General features: G+C 49.2%; 8 protein-coding genes across 8 annotated transcripts; 2 read left to right on the forward strand and 6 right to left on the reverse strand.

Moving 5' to 3' along the window:
* Positions 1-260: 260 nt before the first annotated feature.
* On the reverse strand, positions 261-5306 carry Pmar_PMAR006495 (gag/pol/env polyprotein, putative; the record flags this gene model as incomplete). Its single annotated transcript, XM_002787029.1, has 1 exon — positions 261-5306. The coding sequence occupies one exon, from the start codon at positions 5304-5306 to the stop codon at positions 261-263; it is 5046 nt and encodes a 1681-aa protein (XP_002787075.1).
* Positions 5307-5430: 124 nt separating this feature from the next.
* Positions 5431-6675, reverse strand: Pmar_PMAR006496 (conserved hypothetical protein; the record flags this gene model as incomplete). Its single annotated transcript, XM_002787030.1, has 1 exon — positions 5431-6675. The coding sequence occupies one exon, from the start codon at positions 6673-6675 to the stop codon at positions 5431-5433; it is 1245 nt and encodes a 414-aa protein (XP_002787076.1).
* Positions 6676-7156: 481 nt separating this feature from the next.
* Positions 7157-8123, forward strand: Pmar_PMAR006497 (2,3-bisphosphoglycerate-dependent phosphoglycerate mutase, putative; the record flags this gene model as incomplete). The annotated part of the gene is made up of 3 exons (XM_002787031.1): positions 7157-7351; positions 7403-7666; positions 7962-8123. The coding sequence occupies 3 exons, from the start codon at positions 7157-7159 to the stop codon at positions 8121-8123; spliced, it is 621 nt and encodes a 206-aa protein (XP_002787077.1).
* Positions 8124-11257: 3134 nt separating this feature from the next.
* On the reverse strand, positions 11258-14564 carry Pmar_PMAR006498 (conserved hypothetical protein; the record flags this gene model as incomplete). Its single annotated transcript, XM_002787032.1, has 19 exons — positions 11258-11383; positions 11431-11554; positions 11605-11710; positions 11763-11875; positions 11920-12006; positions 12053-12137; positions 12184-12305; positions 12347-12407; positions 12456-12638; positions 12671-12737; positions 12784-12988; positions 13041-13150; positions 13197-13438; positions 13488-13557; positions 13789-13913; positions 13963-14048; positions 14094-14233; positions 14279-14380; positions 14517-14564. The coding sequence occupies 19 exons, from the start codon at positions 14562-14564 to the stop codon at positions 11258-11260; spliced, it is 2202 nt and encodes a 733-aa protein (XP_002787078.1).
* Positions 14565-16049: 1485 nt separating this feature from the next.
* On the reverse strand, positions 16050-16439 carry Pmar_PMAR006499 (lipopolysaccharide-induced transcription factor regulating tumor necrosis factor alpha, putative; the record flags this gene model as incomplete). Its single annotated transcript, XM_002787033.1, has 2 exons — positions 16050-16195; positions 16250-16439. The coding sequence occupies 2 exons, from the start codon at positions 16437-16439 to the stop codon at positions 16050-16052; spliced, it is 336 nt and encodes a 111-aa protein (XP_002787079.1).
* Positions 16440-16579: 140 nt separating this feature from the next.
* On the reverse strand, positions 16580-16929 carry Pmar_PMAR006500 (lipopolysaccharide-induced transcription factor regulating tumor necrosis factor alpha, putative; the record flags this gene model as incomplete). Its single annotated transcript, XM_002787034.1, has 2 exons — positions 16580-16725; positions 16773-16929. 2 exons carry the CDS (start codon positions 16927-16929, stop codon positions 16580-16582), a joined length of 303 nt encoding a protein of 100 aa, XP_002787080.1.
* Positions 16930-17308: 379 nt separating this feature from the next.
* Positions 17309-20017, forward strand: Pmar_PMAR006501 (hypothetical protein). Its single transcript, XM_002787035.1, has 8 exons — positions 17309-17319; positions 17488-17809; positions 17855-17974; positions 18025-18111; positions 18306-18455; positions 18833-18948; positions 19071-19188; positions 19237-20017. The coding sequence occupies exons 2-8, from the start codon at positions 17519-17521 to the stop codon at positions 19294-19296; spliced, it is 942 nt and encodes a 313-aa protein (XP_002787081.1). The 5' UTR covers positions 17309-17319; positions 17488-17518; the 3' UTR covers positions 19297-20017.
* Pmar_PMAR006502 (hypothetical protein) lies at positions 19491-19642 on the reverse strand (the record flags this gene model as incomplete). Its single annotated transcript, XM_002787036.1, has 1 exon — positions 19491-19642. A coding segment is annotated over one exon (152 nt), but the record flags the coding sequence as incomplete, so codon positions are not given.
* Positions 20018-20072: the final 55 nt, after the last annotated feature.

Consider the following 20072-nt stretch of genomic DNA (forward strand, 5'->3'; position numbering starts at 1 on the left):
GGAGGCCGAGCGAGGGGCCCGAGTGGCTATCCTCGCTGCCAGGCCGGACACGCTATCGACGGCCTTTGTAGTGAATTAAACCGAACCCAAGTATACTTGTAGTGGATAGAAGTAGTAGGTTTTATGAATACAACTTACATAGCTAAAACCTTATAGGTACGTGATCTAGCGTCACGCTAAAATGACACAGCTAACACAAAATTCGGAGACAGATAATTATAAAGCAGGGACAATCTCTACAATCCCCCCCATAAAACGAACTAGGCGACTCGACGACGCTTAGTTACTACCGCACGTCTCTCATCTCTCAACATATTACTAGTAGTAGCCTGACTTAGCATAGCAGCCTGACGTTTTGGTCTACCTTGAGGAAGTTGAACCAAAGTATCATTCGGAACCTTATGGCTTTGAGAGCCCTCAGCAGAATCATCCTTGAGGTCATTCTTAGAGTCCTCCTCAGAAACATGGTTATCTGCCGATCGAAACCTTTTACAATTACCGATATGATGAAACTCAGTTCCACGTTCAGTAGTAAGCAGAACATGACGACTCTTGATAGCAGAAATACGATAAGGACCACGCCAACATGGGCTAAGCTTATAACTTCTTTGGGTATAGACCATCACCCACATGCCAACTCGTAGACCACTATCATATCGCAATACCGGATGATTTTTCTCCCGTTGATCCAGCCAATGTTCCACGAACTTAGCAGTAAAAACCTCATGCTCTCGACTAATACGGCCAGCTGCTATTATAAGGTCATACAACTCGGGATCAGATACAGATGACGAATCATCAGCAATAGATCCAGATCGCATACAGGGAAGTTCACAAATTCTTCCCCACATAATCATCATAGGAGTAAGTTGTGACTCACCAAGTTCCGTGTGGTTGATCATCCATTTAACATTCTGCAGAAGAAGCTCATCAGCCCACTCAACCGAAGGTAAATCTGCTAGCCAACGTCGCAAACACTCCAACAGACAACGATGCCTCCTTTCATAGAAACCACCAGTCTGACCATGATTAGCTGGTCCAAGAATCCAACGTATACCTGCTGCTTTCGCCCAATCTTGAACCTCTTTAGAACCAAATTCTCCATCACTCTGAACCTCTCGTGGAAAGCCATTCCTCACAAAGATAATCGATAAACCTCTTATAAAGGTAGCGGCATCAGTCGAGTCAATTATCGTGAAGTCCATATAGCCACTGAAAGCATCAGTCACAGTTAAAAATAGACAACCACGTTTCACGACAACACCATCAACACCAACACGGTACCACGGCTTCAATGCCTTAGCATCGGGTAAGCGGGTAGAATAAGGAACCTCTATACGTCCATCACTATCAACACGCTGGCAAGTAGGACATACACTCTTAGCCCAACGACACTTTGTTCCCATCTTGGAAAACCAACACCAACGTTGCAACCAAGACTTCAACTGCCTACCAGAGGCATGAGTCCTTTTATGACTCTCAGAAACCACCCAATTTATCCAAGTCGATGGTATGACTAACTGACGTTGAATACGGCCAACTTCATCAAACCGCTGCTCCCGATAAAGAATACCATCAACCATAGTAAAACCTGTTTGGCTCTTAAAAGACTCACATGCCGGACAGATCCTCTGATCGGCCTTCAACTTCTCAAAATCGAAGTCGATGTCAATCAAACAAGGAGCAATGACGAAACCCACGGCATTATGCTGCTCCTCATCATCCGAAACCATCCGTAACATATCAGCTTGATCACACTCACCAACACGTGATATCAGTTCCTGTAGAGGATCTTGAACAATATGAATATCACGATCCTCCAAACGATTATCTTCGTTGACACCACGTGCCAAAGCGTCAATATAAGAGACACAACCTTGTCGACTACTCCAAAGAGTTACCCAAACCGTCCTTTGATATAATAACAAACCACGATACTCTTCCTCTGAATCAGCATAGTCAAGCTCTATCTCATTCCACCATGCTGAAGAATTCTTGTTGTCACAAACGACAGCCAGAGGGGTGGTGATCAATGCCAAATTTCGGGTTACAGCACGAATCATACCACGTCTCTCCTTAACAGTAGAGGATCGCTTAATCTCCGAGGGGGTTAAAATACATCCATCAACTGCTAATGGTAGCATTACAGCATCACGATCGTAAGGTAAGAGCAAACCCAAACCATGACATACCTCCTTAGTAAGATCATCCAATTCGCTCAACCACCATGGACCGTCTTGGCCAATCTCTCCAACCTCGTCCTTAGGAACACTGAATATTTGCAGCAGCATACACGACCACGCTTCCTTATTCGTATCAACGATGAGACAACTACCGAGGATTGGTGTATTGGTAGATCCTCCAACAACATATAGAGAGAGAAGACCAGAAAAATAATTACGACAAAGCTTGGTCACATGTTCAATTGCTATAGATGATGGCGAAGAAGTCAACTTATGCAATTTATGGAGAACACCGTGAGAACCGTACGGCAACCATCTCCTCAACCATTGAAATCGACCCGCCCATGAACGAATCCATTTGCGCTTTGCCTCATCATCTATCAGAGCATCATACTCCTTCAGACTCCGAGCAACAGCAGATTCAGAGAGACCGGCAGCATCCTTAACGACCGGGGATACTTCCAAACCTTGGCATATAAGACCACAGAAAGTAACCCTTACTCCAATCTCACTCTTCTCTTCACTGACTATAAAATGATGTCGCCGACCAACCGAAGTAACCAAACTTCTACCGGAAACAGCATCCTCCTTACATGATGCCCCTCCCAGGACATCATCCTGAAAATGTTCGATCTTGAAGTCAAGATCTAATCGAGCAGCTTCACTTCTCACTTCACGTAAATAATGATCCATACATCTGGTAAATATAATTGGAGAGTAACGCCACCCTTGAACCAAACATAGAGGTTGAAAGTAGTGCAAGTTACCCTCTCCATCATAAGCTCTTACCGTAAAGTAAGATAACATTCCTTCGGGTAGGAGTACACTAGAAAAAGCATCCTCTAGATCAACCTTAAAATAAACCTTTCGATATGAGAGTGGCCAGCTCAACAGAATACTCAGAGCATTCTGCTGGCTTTGTGTAGTGAAGGATGATGGAACCGTGTCTGAGACATCACGATCATTAGCCCACCAGTATCGTTGCTGATGAGCATCACTACCAGGGACCATAGCAAGTTTCATAGAGTTCAGCCTCCGGCAGTCAACTGTGACCCGGAATCTCTTCCGTATCACAGGATCAGTCATGTGCTCAACGTTCCCTAGAGGTTCACCAGGCTTCTTGTCAACAAGAACTACCTCGTTCACATGATTGATCTGGTCTGGACCAACCTCACGCATCTTTCCTTCACCACAGGCAATCTTCAACCGTCGATAGATAGCAATCTGACGGGACCTAGGACGACGACGGATAGCTTCACAAAAAGGCTGCATCAACGCATTCTCCAATATTTGACAGTGTGCAACATATCTACCATCCTCACGACATTCAATCGAAGACGTCGACGAGATCGCTTTCACAGTATCGACCTCAGAAAGTACATTCACCTTAGAGTCAGCGTCAACAACAACAGAACGATAAAACTCGAGCAGACTGTCCACAAGGGTTGAGCATCTTCTCAACAAAGCATTTCCGAATATTACATCAGGAGTAAGTCCATCAACCACCTTACAGCTACTGGAAACAAGCAGATCACCAGCAGCGGAGCAAATATCGACCTCACACTGGCCATCAACTTCAACAGAGTGTCCATTACCAAAAGATACACCTGTAGCACCAGTAAGAGTTCTCCTCAGAATACCCTCTGAGGCCAACGCTAAGAACATTCGGCGCGACATATAAACAAAACCACGAGCACCCGAATCGATTAAAGCTTTAACACGAGCACCCGGACTCCGTACAGTACTGTCCTTAGACATATCTTGCCTAAGGATGATACTTACAACAGGGTCATGCAAAACACCACCATCCAAACGAGAGATTTCATCATCGTCAACATCTCTAACCATAGCAACCTTTTCATAAGTAGGGGCACTAACCATCTTAGGGGAAATACTCTGTACCACAGGGGGAGATGCCTGGACCTTAGAAGTCGATTCAACCGTGGACACTGGGAGAGCTTCAGTTTGAACAATAGGGGTTGTAGTAGCCTTGGGAACCTCACCACTTGACTCTCGAACTAAACCTTTTCGAGCAAGCCATTGATAGCGTGCAGGACAATTCCGTTTAAGATGACCAAACTTATGACAAAAATAACACTGTCTGGTATCCTTCGATGGAGTAGCATCCACTTCAGTACCAGTAGTAGTAGATATCGATAGGACTGACTCCGGAACATTCTGGTCAACAGTCTTAACCTTATCATTGCTCTTCTCAGTCTGATCCATACGTATTCCGTAGTTACGATCCTCCCAATAACTTAAATCTCTCGCAAGGATCTCTAGAGAGCGATAATGAGCATAGGTTTGATTTACCACCTTCTTGTAGTCAGCTCTCAGGCCTTCAATAAAACGTTTTAGGACTTCTGACTCACTAAGATTAACGTCGATACATCTACCAGCGCTAACCATCTTCTTCACACGCTTATAATAAGTGGTAACTCTCTCACTAGGACCTTGCTTAACACTATCAAAACGTTCTCTCCAACGAACTGGATCATCAGTAATACGGTACTTATCACCCAAAAACCTCTCAGTCATAGATAATCTAGTAACAGTACCAAGACCCAAAGCCGACGATTCCTCCAGAAAGTCGAAGATATCAGATAAAACACTAGCATCAACAGCACGGATAAGGAAAGACCAACAGGTATCAGCATCCAAACGATAGATACGCACTACTTGTGAAAACGATCTCACCCAAGCCGATACAGGTCTAATATCATCTTCACCAGCATATTTTATGCCATCCGGAATAGGTAACTGAGCAGTAGCCGATATTCTCTTAGTATCAGTTCCACTCCTATCAGTGACAACAGCTTCACGCAGGTAGTCAGATATATAAGATCGTCCATCTGAATGACCTTCTGAAGTAGCCTGAGTAACGGGCACGGGATTTACACCTGCCTGCTCAACCAGCTGACGAAACAGTAACCTGTCAGCTAAACTCATAGACCTCTCAGCTTCCTCGAAGTCAACAGACTTTAGAAACCGGACACTATCCTCGGGAACACCGAGAAGCACCGCAAGTCGATGTAAAGCATCACTCGCAACATCGCGAAGATTTGGAAGATCAGCATAAACCGGAGTTGTCGGAACCGGGGTATTCACTGCATCGGGTACCATTGTAGTGAATTAAACCGAACCCAAGTATACTTGTAGTGGATAGAAGTAGTAGGTTTTATGAATACAACTTACATAGCTAAAACCTTATAGGTACGTGATCTAGCGTCACGCTAAAATGACACAGCTAACACAAAATTCGGAGACAGATAATTATAAAGCAGGGACAATCTCTACACTTGGCCAGATTCGGGTTCTCCAGTGCCTCCGCCCAGACGCTGACCGCGTGCCCAAGGAAGGGCAGCACGGCCAGGTGGTAGGTCTTCAGTATCCGCTTGGTGTCGAGCCCAGCCCGTTCCCAACCCAGGGCGTGTAATCGCCCTAGGCGGGAGCGAGCTTGGGCCGTCTTTCGCTTGATGTGCTCCCTGAAGAGCAGTCGCTGGTCCACTGCCAGGCCTAGGATGGTGACGACCTTGGCCCGGCCGATGGCCTTACCGTCGATCATTAGTGCTGATACCTGAAGCTTCCTAGGCGAGAGGTAATAACACTTACTGGGGTTGAGGCTGAGCCCGGAGGCTCTTGACCAGTCCGAGATCCGAGTCTCGATCTGCAGCCATCGCTCCCTAAACTCTCGGACGCCCTTGGTCGTCAGGACCAAGGTCTTATCATCGGCATAGAACGTCGAGGTTAGGCCAGGGATGGGCCGGAGCAGCGACGCCAAAGATAGGGTGGAGGTGGCGTAGAGGAGGGGTCCCAAGATGCTTCCTTGGGGGACCCCTCTCTCTAGCGAGATGGTCGCTTGGTCAGCTCCAAACTCCAGCTGGACGTGTTGCCCGGAGAGCCAGGACTTTATCACGGTGCAGAGATAGGGAGCCACGCCTAGGCCTGAGAGCTGTTGGACGAGAAACGAATGCTTTACTGAATTAAAGGCATTGGACTCGTCCAGTGTGAGGAGGAGGGTCTGGTGACCCTTCCTCCCACACCCAGCTCGGTAGGCGTCGACGATCCTCTTCAGCGCCGTGTCGCAGCTTCGGCCTCGGCAGAAGCCGTGGATCTCTGGCACTCGGAACTTCTCTCCTAGGCCGTAGATGAGCCTTTCGGCTATCACCGACTCCAGCAGCTTCGAGGCACACCTAAGGAGTACGATCGGGCGCCAGCCCGAGGCCTGAAAGATGTCGCGGCCGGGCTTGGCCAGGGCAATGCATTTGCCCTCCTTCCATTCGGCAGGAAACTCGCCGGACCTAAGGACGTCAGTGAAGGCCGTGGCCCATTTGGCCGCCAGCTCGGGCGCCGTCTTCTTGAGGACTTCAGCATTGACGCCGTCGCTCCCAGGGGCAGAGATCTTCAGACGGCCGATGGCTTCTAAGACCTCCTGTTCCGTCACGGCTGGGATGCGATCTGCCGGACCTACACCGACGCGAACCTGGGCCATCCCCTGGGACCGCCTAGGGTCCCGAGGGAATAGCTTCTCCAGCAGATGGGCTGCTTGATTGGTGCTTGGGTCGCCATTCAGTATCGCTGCTGCTGACTTACTCTTTGGCGGTCGGATGCACTTGGAAAAGTCTTGGAGGGACGCATAGAAGCGGTCCCTCGCTCTCTTCTTAGCTGCTCGGGCTTCTAACCTGAAAAGTCTTCTCCTTTCGGTCACCTCCTCTTTCCAATGCTCGGTTCCGATGAGGTTGCCATCCCTCTTTGGTCACTTTGTCATGAAGAGTTAGGCCCTGAAACTTGGAGGTCATATGAGGTAAAGCATAAGTGCATACCTCCCTGAGCCGCAAGATGATACTCGTTGTGGTGGCTGTGTACGAGTCGAAAAACTGGATATGCTAAGAATATGTGGAGGGATGTATGTTCCACCACATTCAGTCTCCTGTCAAGTTCTGGGTGGTCACGACGCAGTGTGCAATTTTTCAATGCCTGATACCACACCACCCATTCCTCCTATCTTCCTCATCCGACACGGCCAGTCAGAAGCTAACGTGGCTAACTTGATCGTCAGCAATCCCGAGGTCGGCTGTAAGGCCTATGGCCTGACGGGCGCTGGGCGGGAACAGGTCAAGGCTTCTGCTAGGGCTTTCCTCAGTCAATACAAGGGTGCCTCGATGGAGGTAGGGAGGAGGGCACAAACTTATCGTCATTTTTGCTCTGTTGTTTATCAGATGGAAATAGTGTCATCAGATTTCCTGCGTACCAGGGAAACGGCTGAGGTCTTTGCCAGTGTTGTGGGGTTCCCTAAAGACAAGATACAGTTCGACACTAGATTGCGAGAGAGATTCTTTGGAAGTATTGACATGACCTCGGATGGATCCTATGCGAAGGTGTGGCAGAGGGATGCCCATCATGAGAGCCTCGAGGACTTCAATGCAGAGGAACCTGATAGTGTCGCTGCTAGGAGTCTGGCTGTCTTGAAGGAACACATAAAGGTGATACATGGATTTAGGGTTGAATTAGTATCGATGATAATAGTGAGAGTAGTGGTAGTAGTAATGGTGAACGCAGTGAGGAAATTGTCGTGGTAGTAGGAGTAGCTATAGGCGATAGAGGAAGTAGTCACGGTTGTATCAGTGGACGTAGCAAGAATAGTGATGGTAGTGATACGGGTAGTCGGAAGAAGGCTGGTGATGGGGACAGTTTGATTTAGGAGCACGGCATATCCAGTCGTATTTCTGGACCAGATAGTCGTCGTAGTAAACGTTGTATGTTTCTTTTGCTCCTCAGACTGGCAGTAAGGCACTTGTATTGGTCACACACGGTGATGTGATGCAGATCCTCCAAACTACACTGCTAGGGTTCAAGCCCTATCAATACAGGACCGCTGTAGATAATGTGAACCAAGGCGAGCTTAGACGGGTTGACCCCAAGATATCCATAACAGAGTGATACTTCCTACTGTCCAGTTTCTTCTCACTCCCTTTAAAGCACTGAGTCTGTCAATGCAGGGCATCAGCACTCTCCTCGCTACAGCATGTTATGCCCAATGTCGAGTGAACCTGTGACAACGGTTCGATCATCATCATCATCGACTGTTGATGAGGAAAGGGGGAGGGGTATGTTACTTCAGCAGAGGCCTATTATCCCTGGTTGAGTAGGTTGCTAGTAACACTACTGTCACAGTAGTACAGCACTGGCGGTTGACCACTACCACTACCGTACTGGACACAACAGTAGTCCTGTGGTGTTCAGGGGCAGACGACTGGTCACTGGAGACAACGTGAGAGCATAGAGCATGTCGTCGGTAAGCATGATGAGTGGAACCGGATGCTGAGTGATATTCTGACACAGCTTTGCTCAATGGGAGACATCGGGCTCAAGTGCCTGAGGTCACCCATCTCAGCCGTCTTAGGTTGCTTATCCAGGCCACCATTCTGCACACTGGTCTGTCCTCGGACTGCCGAGAGTTTCAGCCAGTTTTCTAGATCTTTCTAAAGCATTGATGTAGTGTTAGTTCTGAGGTGAATACATCTTCCTGCTGACTGCTGGGTGATGCCGCTGACTCGACTACCTCTCGAGTTGCTAACTAGGGGTGAGGGTAGCTGAGGCAGATCCTGTTGACATCACGAACTGAGCACTATTCCTGGCAGATAGGACCTCCGGAAATGTGGTAGAGTTGCGGAAGTCGCTGTAGGAAAATTTATACTACGAATGCCCCCGTCGGAGCTCCAAGAGAAACTCCGGCGATATCGACATCGACTTGAATCGGAGTGTCCAGTAGGGAGCTTCTCATCGGAAGGCCACAACTCGTGATTGTCATTAGCATGCATTCTATGAGAGCCGTCCGAGACGGTCTACAGTCGATGCTCGAGCCTCTCTGGACAGCAATGTGAGGGAAACGCTATGATTTGTCGTGAACTCCTCTATATGAAGGACTTCCCTTATGAAGTAACAGCGTCAGGGGGAGGAGGCCTGAAGGCTCCTCGTGAGACGATAAGAGGTTAGATGATCTAGGAGGAGTCCTGTGATGCAATCACCCACAGACTTTGAGGCTCGGGTGTATGAGGCTGCCCTCCATCGATCGTGGCAGAGTACACCGAGAAGGAAAAGAGAGAACCGGAGCAACACTCCATCATTCCCAGAGTCGGTTAGTTATTGCTAGTGTTGAAATATATGGTCGCTTTCCTCGGCTGAGTTCAGGAGTTTCCTCACTGATTATGTAATTCCGATATGAAGTCGGATAGAAATGTGTTGGTCCGAACAACAATTTCTCTAAATTTTCGTACCGTCACCAATACATGAAGTTGACTCTGCGCATATTCTCCAACACTGGTCATTGCAGTTTGCCACAAACGGAGGAGGCCTCGGGTCGGCAAGCGAAGGATTTCGGTGAAGTGGATCCTCCTAGAATGGAAGTCGACATGGTGCACAGACGACGGCGACGGACAGCTCATAGTGGCATGTGAGCATTCAGCTCCTCCGAATGAATAGTCTCCTTCTTCCTGAAGGCTACATGACACAGTCGGTGAGAAGAGGTCTTTGCATCGCAGCATGTCCATGGGTGGAATTGAGGTGGATAATGTGAAACGCCAACGTCGAGGATCTGTACTAAGCCGTGAAAAGCTCCCGGTGAGCAGTGACGCGTCTTAGGAGGGACATGCGGTACTGTGGCAGGAGTGGCTAGACGAAGCGAAGGAGAATGCTGGTGGGCCGTCCATCGTGGGAGAGCATCATGATCTCTTGTTAACAGGTTGGGTCTGGAGTAGCGTCTCCCAGTTTGGGAGGAAACTGAAGAGCCGCGCTGATCAACTGCTTGGGGAAGTCTCACGAGTGTTGGATTCTGATAACGACATGTCGCCCGATACAGTTTCGGCTCGTCAGTTGCGACAACTCAAGAGATATCACGCTACCTCAGTGGGTGTCGCAGAATGATATTTCGATGACCGGATATTCAATAGGTGCCTCCACGGGTTCGTCGTCGAGAGTGATGGTGTGCAGTTGACAGACTCATACATGAATGCAGCCACGTTGAGGACATCTCATGAGTGTTGTTTTCGAGTAGAGTGGGATGAGTTGCTGATAGAGCGACGAGTGTCGCATAGGGAGCTTGATAAATAATGACGTCACGAAACCCGAAGTCGACCACCAGCATGCTTCCGTAGCATAGTCCTCATCAGTGTTGTCTACTAACCTACGACATCAGCTAACCGAGTTGACGTGTGAAAATCGTGAATTCGTCCCGAATCGAGAATCGCACAGGGCAGAGTCGTCTGAATAAACCTGGACGGTAGAAGTAATTCCTGTATTTCTTCAACCAGCCCAGCCACAATCAGTGCCGAAGTCTCAAACTCGTTTATTCGCAGGTCGACTGTGTAACACCATAAGTAGTGGACAATCCTAACGGCTCCCGCCTTTTCATGAAGACGGGAGGGCACATGCCAATACGAAGCAGTTGTAGAGATGTATTGTATAGGAACCACACTCGAAAAATGAACCACAGTGTGTTACATCTTCTTGAGTGCTGCCATTTTTTAAGTATTTATAGGATAGGATGTGTGCCTCATGTAAGTCAGGAATGCCAACCTGAGAGTCTTGTCAAGGGTAGGTTCGGCGCTACTCAACAACGCAACCGACATAGTCGTGACAACGAACATGATTCGAACAATGTCGATGCAGTGTGACAGCAGATCGACGCGGGTTACACCTTGAACGGCCGCGCCCGTTGATGTTGCCACCGCGAACGCACCTGAAAGGCTGCTGAGATAGTGGGGACTGATGAAGCTAGATCGACCTCACCTATCGGGTAGTAATGTGGTCATGATAGGTAGCGACGATGGCCTTGGTGAACTCAACGAACGGCACTTGCGTGAGATCAACGGGTTCATCGCTCTCGGGAGTCATCACGAAGCTGAGGAGAATTTTCAGCCAACCGAGGGATCACACACGCGAACTCACCACACACAGCGATCAATCTCTTCTTGATCGAAGGGAAAACCGAAGCGGAGTAAGGCGAGTCGAATTTGAGTGGTATCAGTCTTCTGGTTGTCCGACACTCCTGACATACATCCGCTGCCTCGAGACGCTCACGTTGCTGATTTACTGCAAAGTTCTTTGATAAGTCGGTGGGACATCGTCGGATGTTTGTAGAAGACATCCCCGACCTCTCGGACGGCACGACGGATCTTGGCGGTCTCCGCGGCCTCAACCGACTGACGACAATAGGAGTTACAAAATTTACAGCATATGTTCGACCTACCCTGCAGGCGGCTGCTGCGGCATAGTCCTTATCTCCTTTGAGCAAAGATGGTTTCCTCGGTTGAGGCTCCCCTGCATAACCCTTATAGTCAGGTTCCAGTACAGCATCACAGAACTCGTTGTAGCTAAGATTCGATCGGTGACTTCGGAGAGATGAGCAGCACCAGCAGCCTACGAGATGTGGCCATCCTTGTTGGTATCAAAGGCCCTCAAAATGGCGGTCGCGTCAGTCTGGTTGAGTTGGAAGCCATGATTCGCGAGCACCTCTCTAACTTCGTCCACTGAAGTAACAATCACAAGCCTCGCGCTTTGTCACCCTTCTCATCGCCTCACATGTGATGACGCCGTTGTGGTCCTTGTCGATGCGCCGGAAGATATCCCGTACGCGTGGGAATTGTTGCAGCAGATTCTCACGCAACTTGGGAATGATAGTGCTGAGATCAGACCTGAGGCCAAATCCATGATGGTAACTCAAAGACCGTGACGTTACTCCTGATCAGGGACCACCGCGCGATCCTCGTCCTCGACGACGAGCTGGACATCGGGGTGAGCCTTGGCGAAGTACTTGCGGGTGTAACTGCCGAGACAACTACCATCCAACCAGTGTGGGAGATCAGCCTCACTCATCACAACCGGTCATGATGAAGCTGTGATTGAACACTATCACAGTTTTCCCTGGTATCAGGTCAAGAGGGCTCATCAAGCGACCTGACCATGTGCCAAAGGATCCCGACCGTGCGAGCTCAGTCCCTACCTGTCGTCTCGTTGAGGTAGGTTCCATTCTCCAAGAATTTCCCTGTAACGATACCGAGATTTCTCTGCGGGGGCTCGTGGATGGACAGAGTGTCGTCACATAGTTGATAATTGAATACGAACCTAATCAGTGGGATCACGACCGAGCTGTGGCCAAGCCTTACCTTCGACTCACGTCTTCAGGCTCGGGGTTAGAGAACTTCGCCGAGAACCGCAGCACTTTACCTGTAATACAAACATGAACAGTAAAAATGTCATCGCCAGGGATCGAACCGTCGTTGATGAGGAGCTTATGCATGTCCTTCCTAGGGACCTTGGGCACAAGGCTGAAGACCGATCCCATGGAGTCGTCCCATGATCCGTATCCAGTGTATGGCGGAGTCGGTGGACGAGGGACGGTCTTTTCTGGCAGTCGGACGTCTCGCTTCGGAGCGAGCTCAACTGACGAGGAAACTCCTGGAACCGATGACGAGACTTCCTGGCGGTACTTCCGATGCTTTTGAAGTACTCCCGCGTGAAGGCATCCGCGTCGTATATGAACAGATCGTTATTGACCTAGAACAGTTTCATCGACTTGGTGAATCGGTCACCCTAAGGATACCAGGCGTATGGTCTGTCCAACATAGAGGTCCTGAACCTTATAGAAGCAGCCCGAGGGGGGGACAGGGTCACAAGGACCATGAACCGGTACGCCACCTGAGCGAAGAATTGCCGTATGGGTCTGTTGAGGACAGAGGCTACCTTTGGCAACACGGCCGCGCTTGAAGAATACGGGGAAACTGTCTCGGCCACAATTAAGAGGATATCTACAGATCGGCACGGGATAGTGTTTCGAATAGGTTCGGATCGGAGTGGTACTGTTCTCTAATTTCAATGGTATCATCACTGAGGAAGTAGAAGATGGTGAACGGTCTCCTCTCGTACTGTTCAGTCTTGAGGTCATCCATAACGGCATAGAAGCGGCACACCTGTCCCAGATTAACAGCTACATCAACAGCGACTGACTGAACGTACCTTGCGGTCGTTCTCTAAAAACTGCTGCAATCGATCATTGGGCAGGACCCCGCCCAGCATAGCCTCCCTATAGATCTTCTCATAAGTGCCTACCCAAGATGAATGCCTATGAGCAGCATTATTAGGGATCCTACGGGGCATGGCCGTTTCGGTGACCATTGCCTCCTTCTTGACGAGCGCGAAGTAATCATCTGGTATTTCCGTGTTGGGAGCCTGCTCAGTCTTCAAGACCTGATATGGTGCTATCTCAAATGCGTAGCTCAGCTGCACGAGTTACATTTTCATAGTAACTCCGAGTGAACGCATCTACTGCTGTGATTTGTATGACCTTACCGTAGATGTTGATGGTTTCGCCGACTTTCTGAGGAGAAGCAACAACCAATGCTAGAGGAACAAATATTCGCTTCCCTCAACTGAGCTCAAGAGGTTCTTCACTAACTATAGAAGAGAAATAATCTCCCAAAATTTGTGACAGCATATGAAGTGCACATTTTCTCGCACTGAATAGAACGTCCGAAGCGACAACGAGATTCTATCCTTACCAAATCTTGAGCTACGATGAAGCCGTTGCCGTTACTCGTCGGAATTCTACAAGAAAATCGTTCGAGTCGTAGTTGCATAGACCAGTTGGACGCCACCTGTGGCGTTTGAGGAGCATGCCCTGGCTGAGACCACTGTTATCTTGTCGGGGCTCACTCGCGTGCATAGTGTCATCCTCTGAGAACACCTCGACATACCCGATTCATGCACCGACCAGTGAACGTACCGAGGTAGTAGTAGAGGATGCAGGGTCTGATGCGATAGTTCTCCAAGTTGGACTCCACAACGGCTTCCTTATAGTATCCGAAGAACCTGCATCACAACACATTCTATTTCGGCTCACTTCACAAGACCCACCTCAGGACATGTCGATCCAGAGCGTCCCAAGCCGGGAGCTGCTCGGTGTCCGGTACCCCATTGGGAGCGATATAGACGTCATGTGTGGTAGACTTGGGCAATGCCTCGCCATCCCGCCAGCCCTCGGGGGCCCTCGGGACCTGATCGGTCGGGATGTCTGACGTTCATAAGGCTGAGGTGCTCACTTCGACCAGCTTCGGCCTCTCTCTATTGAAGATGCTCTTCTCGATACGCTGACCGTTATCGAAGCCCCATGACTGGTGGACGTGATGATTCACTCGGTCCACCTGAACCCAGATTACAGGGAGGTTCAACCATGACGATACAGCTCACAAGAGCGACACATTTCCCCAGGAATCGGCTACATTAGTAATAGGAAGACCCCGATCATGAAAACTCAAGCTGGCGATCAGCAGAGCCTACCTTAGGTTGGTAGCCAGGCAGATTGGGGAGCTCAACCTTAGAGGCCATAGGGTGACAGTAGAGGAGTCGGAGTTGACTTTAAAAACTGATGAACAGTTGGAGTTAACGCAAGAGCTCCCAAAGCTGTTGTTGATAACAACAAATGTGGTGGATTGCATGCATGTCGTGATACGACAAAGCGTCGACTATTTCGTGATGAACACTTGTTCACCAACAAAAGCCTCGCAATTCTCACACCGATGAGTCGCCTCTTGGCAGCTATCACAACATAGAGGTAGCAGAGATACTGGGAAGAACAGCACCAACAGAATCGCCATGCAAATATATGTACCTACACAAGCTCTTGCATGGTAAAGAAAACGGCGTCAACTTACCGCATGAACGTTCGTGCGTGACAACTGTCGGTCCCGAATGTCCACACACCGGGCAATGAAGGTCAAAAGGTTCATGCCCCGGGTCCGTTCTTGGGAAGACATCCTCTTTGGTCGCCCCATAACTGTCGTCAGTGCCGACCAAGAGCCTGGTCTCCTCCGTATCCGAGCCAGTCACAGCGCGATCTCGAGCATCATCTGCAATCTCGATTACTTCATCATCGCTATTCGGATTGAAATCTTGCGGTACCAAGCCCTCGATTTGGACCCGCAGGCCCTTTGGCTCAGCTGCACTAGACTGATCGTCACCGTTCGCCTCAACGCTAATGGGATCCTCAACCTCAGCGGTCGCGCCAATTTCGTTTTGTTTCTCTCGCCCTGGCAAAGCGGCTTCAGGTTCGTCGACTATTTCCTGCCAAGGATTGGGTGTGAGGGGATCCACGGCTGAACCTTCGTCGTCGTCGCCTCCCTCCTCCTCGTGCGGTAAGTCCCCCTGTGCGTTAGCTGACAATTGTTGACTCTGTTGTCGTCTTTTTGATCTCCTTTTATACCGTCCTTTGGACGCGTTAGTGGGAGCTGGTTGTGTTTCTGTAGGTTCCATTATGGCAACCGAATTCAGCGGACTAAAGAGACCAATTCAGAGGAGGACTTTCCCCATCAACTGTACCGCCCACAAGTGACAACACAGCGAAGCTCGCAAGCCTATGCAAGAATGACATTGTTTATAGACACATGACTAACATGTGATGTAGGCTGTCTGGTCAACTAAGGCTGTGTTAACATGGTCAGCTTCTCGAAACCTGTGACAGAAAAAGGGGAGTTCGAAATACCGAGAACATAGAGAGAAGTAGAATCGAAGAGAACATACACACGAACCTGACCAATCGACTATAGAAAATTACCACGGTCGACTTAGGGACGACTCCCCTCAAAGGAAACGATGCTCAACATTGCATGAGCGTGTGAATAACCGAGATTAGGAGGGTACGGTACCATACCAGTCTGAGGTTGTCATGGACCAGGAAATAAGGACCGTCTTGCGTGATCGATAAATACACCAAGGCTTCCCTCGAACTCAATACGCAACGGAATGGACAACAACTATCATGCCGGTGACTCACAAGTGATCTGATACGGCCTCGGGCACAACGAGCGGAGCGATCTAAGAAGTGATGAACACTTTCTCACCGACCTTGCGATTGCAATTGGCGCATGAATGGTCCGCCTGCTGACATGAATCACAGCAGCAAGGCAACCAGGCAAGAGGGAAGCACACTAGGGCGAGAATAGCGACGCAGATCCATGAACCTGATCGAAGCCACTTTAGCTAAGCTAGCCGTGGTCACACAAGTCTTAGCCTACCAGCGCTGACCTTATGCTCGACGTTAGTGGTAGTAGTAGCCTTGCAATAAGGACAAGTGATAGTCGTTGGATCGTCGGAGAAGAACATGTTGGCCATAGGCACTGGGGCGGTCGGGGCCACTGCGGGCTGGGGGGCAGTAGCGTTGTACGTCTGTGACTGGATGAAAGGCTTGCCTTCGTCAGCAGACATTGGGGGCTTGGGAAAATACGGCTGAAACCGATCAAGCAGCGGTGGTTACCACCCCATGCAGAACAAAGAGCGAGACTGAGTACCATCATCAGCACAGAAGAGGCATGGGAATCACACAGTCGTGGGCACAGGTTGTTTTATCAACTGGTGATGAATACTTTCTCGCCGACCTTGGCGTTGCAATGGGTGCACTTATGGTCAGCCTGTTGGCAGTCTTTGCAGCAACAGGGTAACCAGGCCAGAGGGAAGAAGATGATGGCCAGTATGGCAACACATATCCACGAACCTGTAGGGGGATGAACGGAGTGGTGATAACAGCAGGCGTAGACTCACCAGCGCTGATCTTATGGTCAACCTTGGTCGGACCAGTGTACTGGCAGAAAGGGCATTTCACCGTTGCAGGGTCGTGCTCGAAGTACACTCCAGCCATAGGGGCGGGAGGGGCGAGGTCTGCCTGGGGGTTGAGGGGCTTGGTCTCTCCGTTGGACATGGGGTAGGTAAGAAGATACTACGGGGTATATTGGAATGGATTTAACAGCATAAGCACAGGCCTAACTTGTGCGGTCCGATCGATGGGGAATCCGCAGCATCCAGGGTACTACTAGTAACCTGGTCAGGTCGGAGTGTGGCCGTCTCAGAGAAATGTTACAGGGGCCGTCAGAAAGTGCGGAATCCCAACTGGGGTGAGTTCATAACCAATCGTCGACCGCGGAAATCATTGATCGTGCGTTGGTCGTAGTTGTCGCGTCATGACTAAGTGCGTTGAGGAAACGCAAGATGTGCAAGATTGTTTTCCCCTTCTGCACAAGTTGACTCTCTCTTGCTCCTTGGCATCCAAGATGATTGAGAGACCATCATTTTCCCGGAGGGGACCGCACAGGTAAGTCGCCGAATCGCTATCATAACGGGCTCAACAAAATGGTCGTTGGACTGGCGAGTTTCTAATCGTCCGATAGTAGCAGAAAACGCCGTAGTAGGCAAAACCACTGAACTTAATACGTTCATTGTGTATTACAAGAACATAATGAGATCAGTAACCGTCTCGTAGGTCCAGCGCTCCCCCTCCCTGTTCGCTTCAAATGATGTCTTCAACAGTGCCCTCGGACTATCTCAATGAGCACTGTAACATGATCACTGTTCGCGACATCGCGACAGGACCAACCCACCACCAAACTAGTGACACTCGGTCTCGTTTTGGCCGATGGTTTTCGAGATTCATCTGCGGTGGTAGCAGTCGATCGGCTCTATACGGATCTCCTAACGCCTACCATCCTGTCAACACTTCACGAGCTCCCTTGTCGCGCCGCGTTCGACATCGACAAAGCTTGCAAGCGGTAGCTCCTGTGAAGGGCCCTCAAGTGCTTAGGAGTGTAATAAGGCAGTAGAGGAATACATAGGCAGTCGTAGCTATTCAGGTGACGTTTGACGGCCCTAAGACTTCTGCCCATACGAGTGTTTACGTACCACCAATTTCCAATTTTCCTAGACGATCTAATACCACTGTACAGAGGCACGCTGAGCCTTCTTTCTTCAAGGTAAGTGCGGTTCAGTCACGGGTGGTCTAAGGAATTCGAATGTCTCACAGTCGGCACGTTCGGCGTCCATCATGAATTCCGAACGAAACACTTCCACTCGTTCACAGGACCGAGCGCCCCGGCACTGCAATAAGGAGGTAATAATTGCCGACTGGATATTCCAAAATTTTTTTTTCGGAAAAAAATTTGCAGCGATGAAATTTTGGGACGTACACTTCGAGAAGATCTTCATGATGGTGTAAAAGTCATTTCCCAATCTCGATGAAATTTCTGGTTTCAGCTGAACCAAGAAGTCAAAAGCCAGGGCTTGATGGCATCTGTGTTGTCTTAGGGGAGGTCGCAGGGACAGTTGGAGACGAGAGAGATTCTCCGGTCGATGGCGAAATTGGCGGATAAGCGACGCCTTGCAGGGCAGCATGTATATAGGCATGGGCGTTTGGTATGTACTGGCCTTAGCAAGAAGGATCTCGATCGTGCTAAGGTATTATAGTCATAACTCATCAACAATAAAATACGATCGAATCTCAATTGAGATCTTGGGAATGTTATCAACGACCGTTCGTCTCATCACGAGCTCGTCGTGGAAGCTCTCGACACTGCCGGTAGATCTGCGATGCCCATCAATGCGAACGAATATCTCACTACTCAAAAAAGATTAAAAAAATTCTGCGCAGTCGAATGCCGTAATAGTGTTATAACAAGACACAGAACGTCTTGAGAACTGAACATGAAAATTCTGAGAGGGCGAACTCAGGCCTTGGGACTTTGCTCAGTTGCGAATCGTAGTATTTCTCCTCCTGCTGCCCTCTCGAGACTAGCTGGTCCAGTGTGTCGTGACTGTCATGTATTGTCATTCAGATAAGAGTACTTCTAGGTAGGAGCTACCCTTGGTTGGCTACTAACTGTACAGGCAGTATTACGGGTAGTTCTGGTCGAACAGCCACCACCACTACACCAGGGGGAAGCTTTCTTGAGTAACAACACTAATCAACATACTTGGCTTCGTCGTCTGAATTTCGGCTAAGTGTGGTATGTACTCGTTTGCAAGATTACATACGTTGCTCATGCCATTTTCTCAACGTGTTCATCACATTAGTTACGCTAGCCCCTTTATCACAACTCGGGCGAGACCTACCCAGAAGAGGGGCGTGATGGTCGGTGGTATCGAGAAGAAGACCTACGACTACCCCAAACTTAGTGGTGATGTCATCGGGGTAGGTGGCCATGACGGTACGATAAGAAATGAACATATTGCTGATCAGGTCGGTGAAATGACCCTGGAAGAATTCGAGCGGGGCTTCTATCGCCGTAACACTATGTAACTAAGCATTATATCTGGTCTCTTGTCATAACTTTACTGTCCAATACTAACCTATCTCGGTTGACGTATTTCGACACTGTTGGTAGTAGTAGTAGTAATCACCATCATTGTTATTATCATCAATAAGCGTTAGCTCTAAAGGCCGCTAGACTACTACCACGAAGTCATCGTGTTTGTTTCCATGCCCGTGTATTTTTATAAGGAGATAGTACCAAAAGGCAATCGGTACCATTCTTCGGTCAACTCTTTCGGAGGACCACCATCCCGTGCTTGTTCGTGTGCTGGAGGATCGTACGATTTCGTAGGGCGAGACACATTTGGCTGCCCTGCTGTTCTCGGATTCGCATCTAATCAACGAAGCAGCACTTATTTCACGAGTGTTGAGAATAAGCAAACCCTCAACGGCTCCAAGAATAGCCTCCTATGCCTCGAGTAAACTCAAGCACTGTCACTGGTCTGCAACTTGTAACAAGTTCTTTTGTTCCCCACTACTACTGTCATATTTTGCTATCATACCGCTCTCTCGCTCTGGCATTGTTCATTGACAGTGCCGTGGGGATCTCAGTGAGGATAGTGGATCTCTAATATTTATTCTCGGACGTACCATGCTCATATCGCTCTCACCGTCGTTTCCTATACCTTCTGTACGATCCTCCGCTATGTTAGTCCTATTATTTCCACGCGGCACTCGCTGTTGCTGCTTCCGATACCCCGAGCAGTCAGTCTTCTTCACGTTGAAGTGTCTCGGTGGCCTCCTCCCGGCTTGCGTTAGTCTGA

This window comes from Perkinsus marinus (assembly GCF_000006405.1).
Source record: "Perkinsus marinus ATCC 50983 genomic scaffold scf_1104296930488, whole genome shotgun sequence".
Classification (NCBI taxonomy): domain Eukaryota; phylum Perkinsozoa; order Perkinsida; family Perkinsidae; genus Perkinsus; species Perkinsus marinus.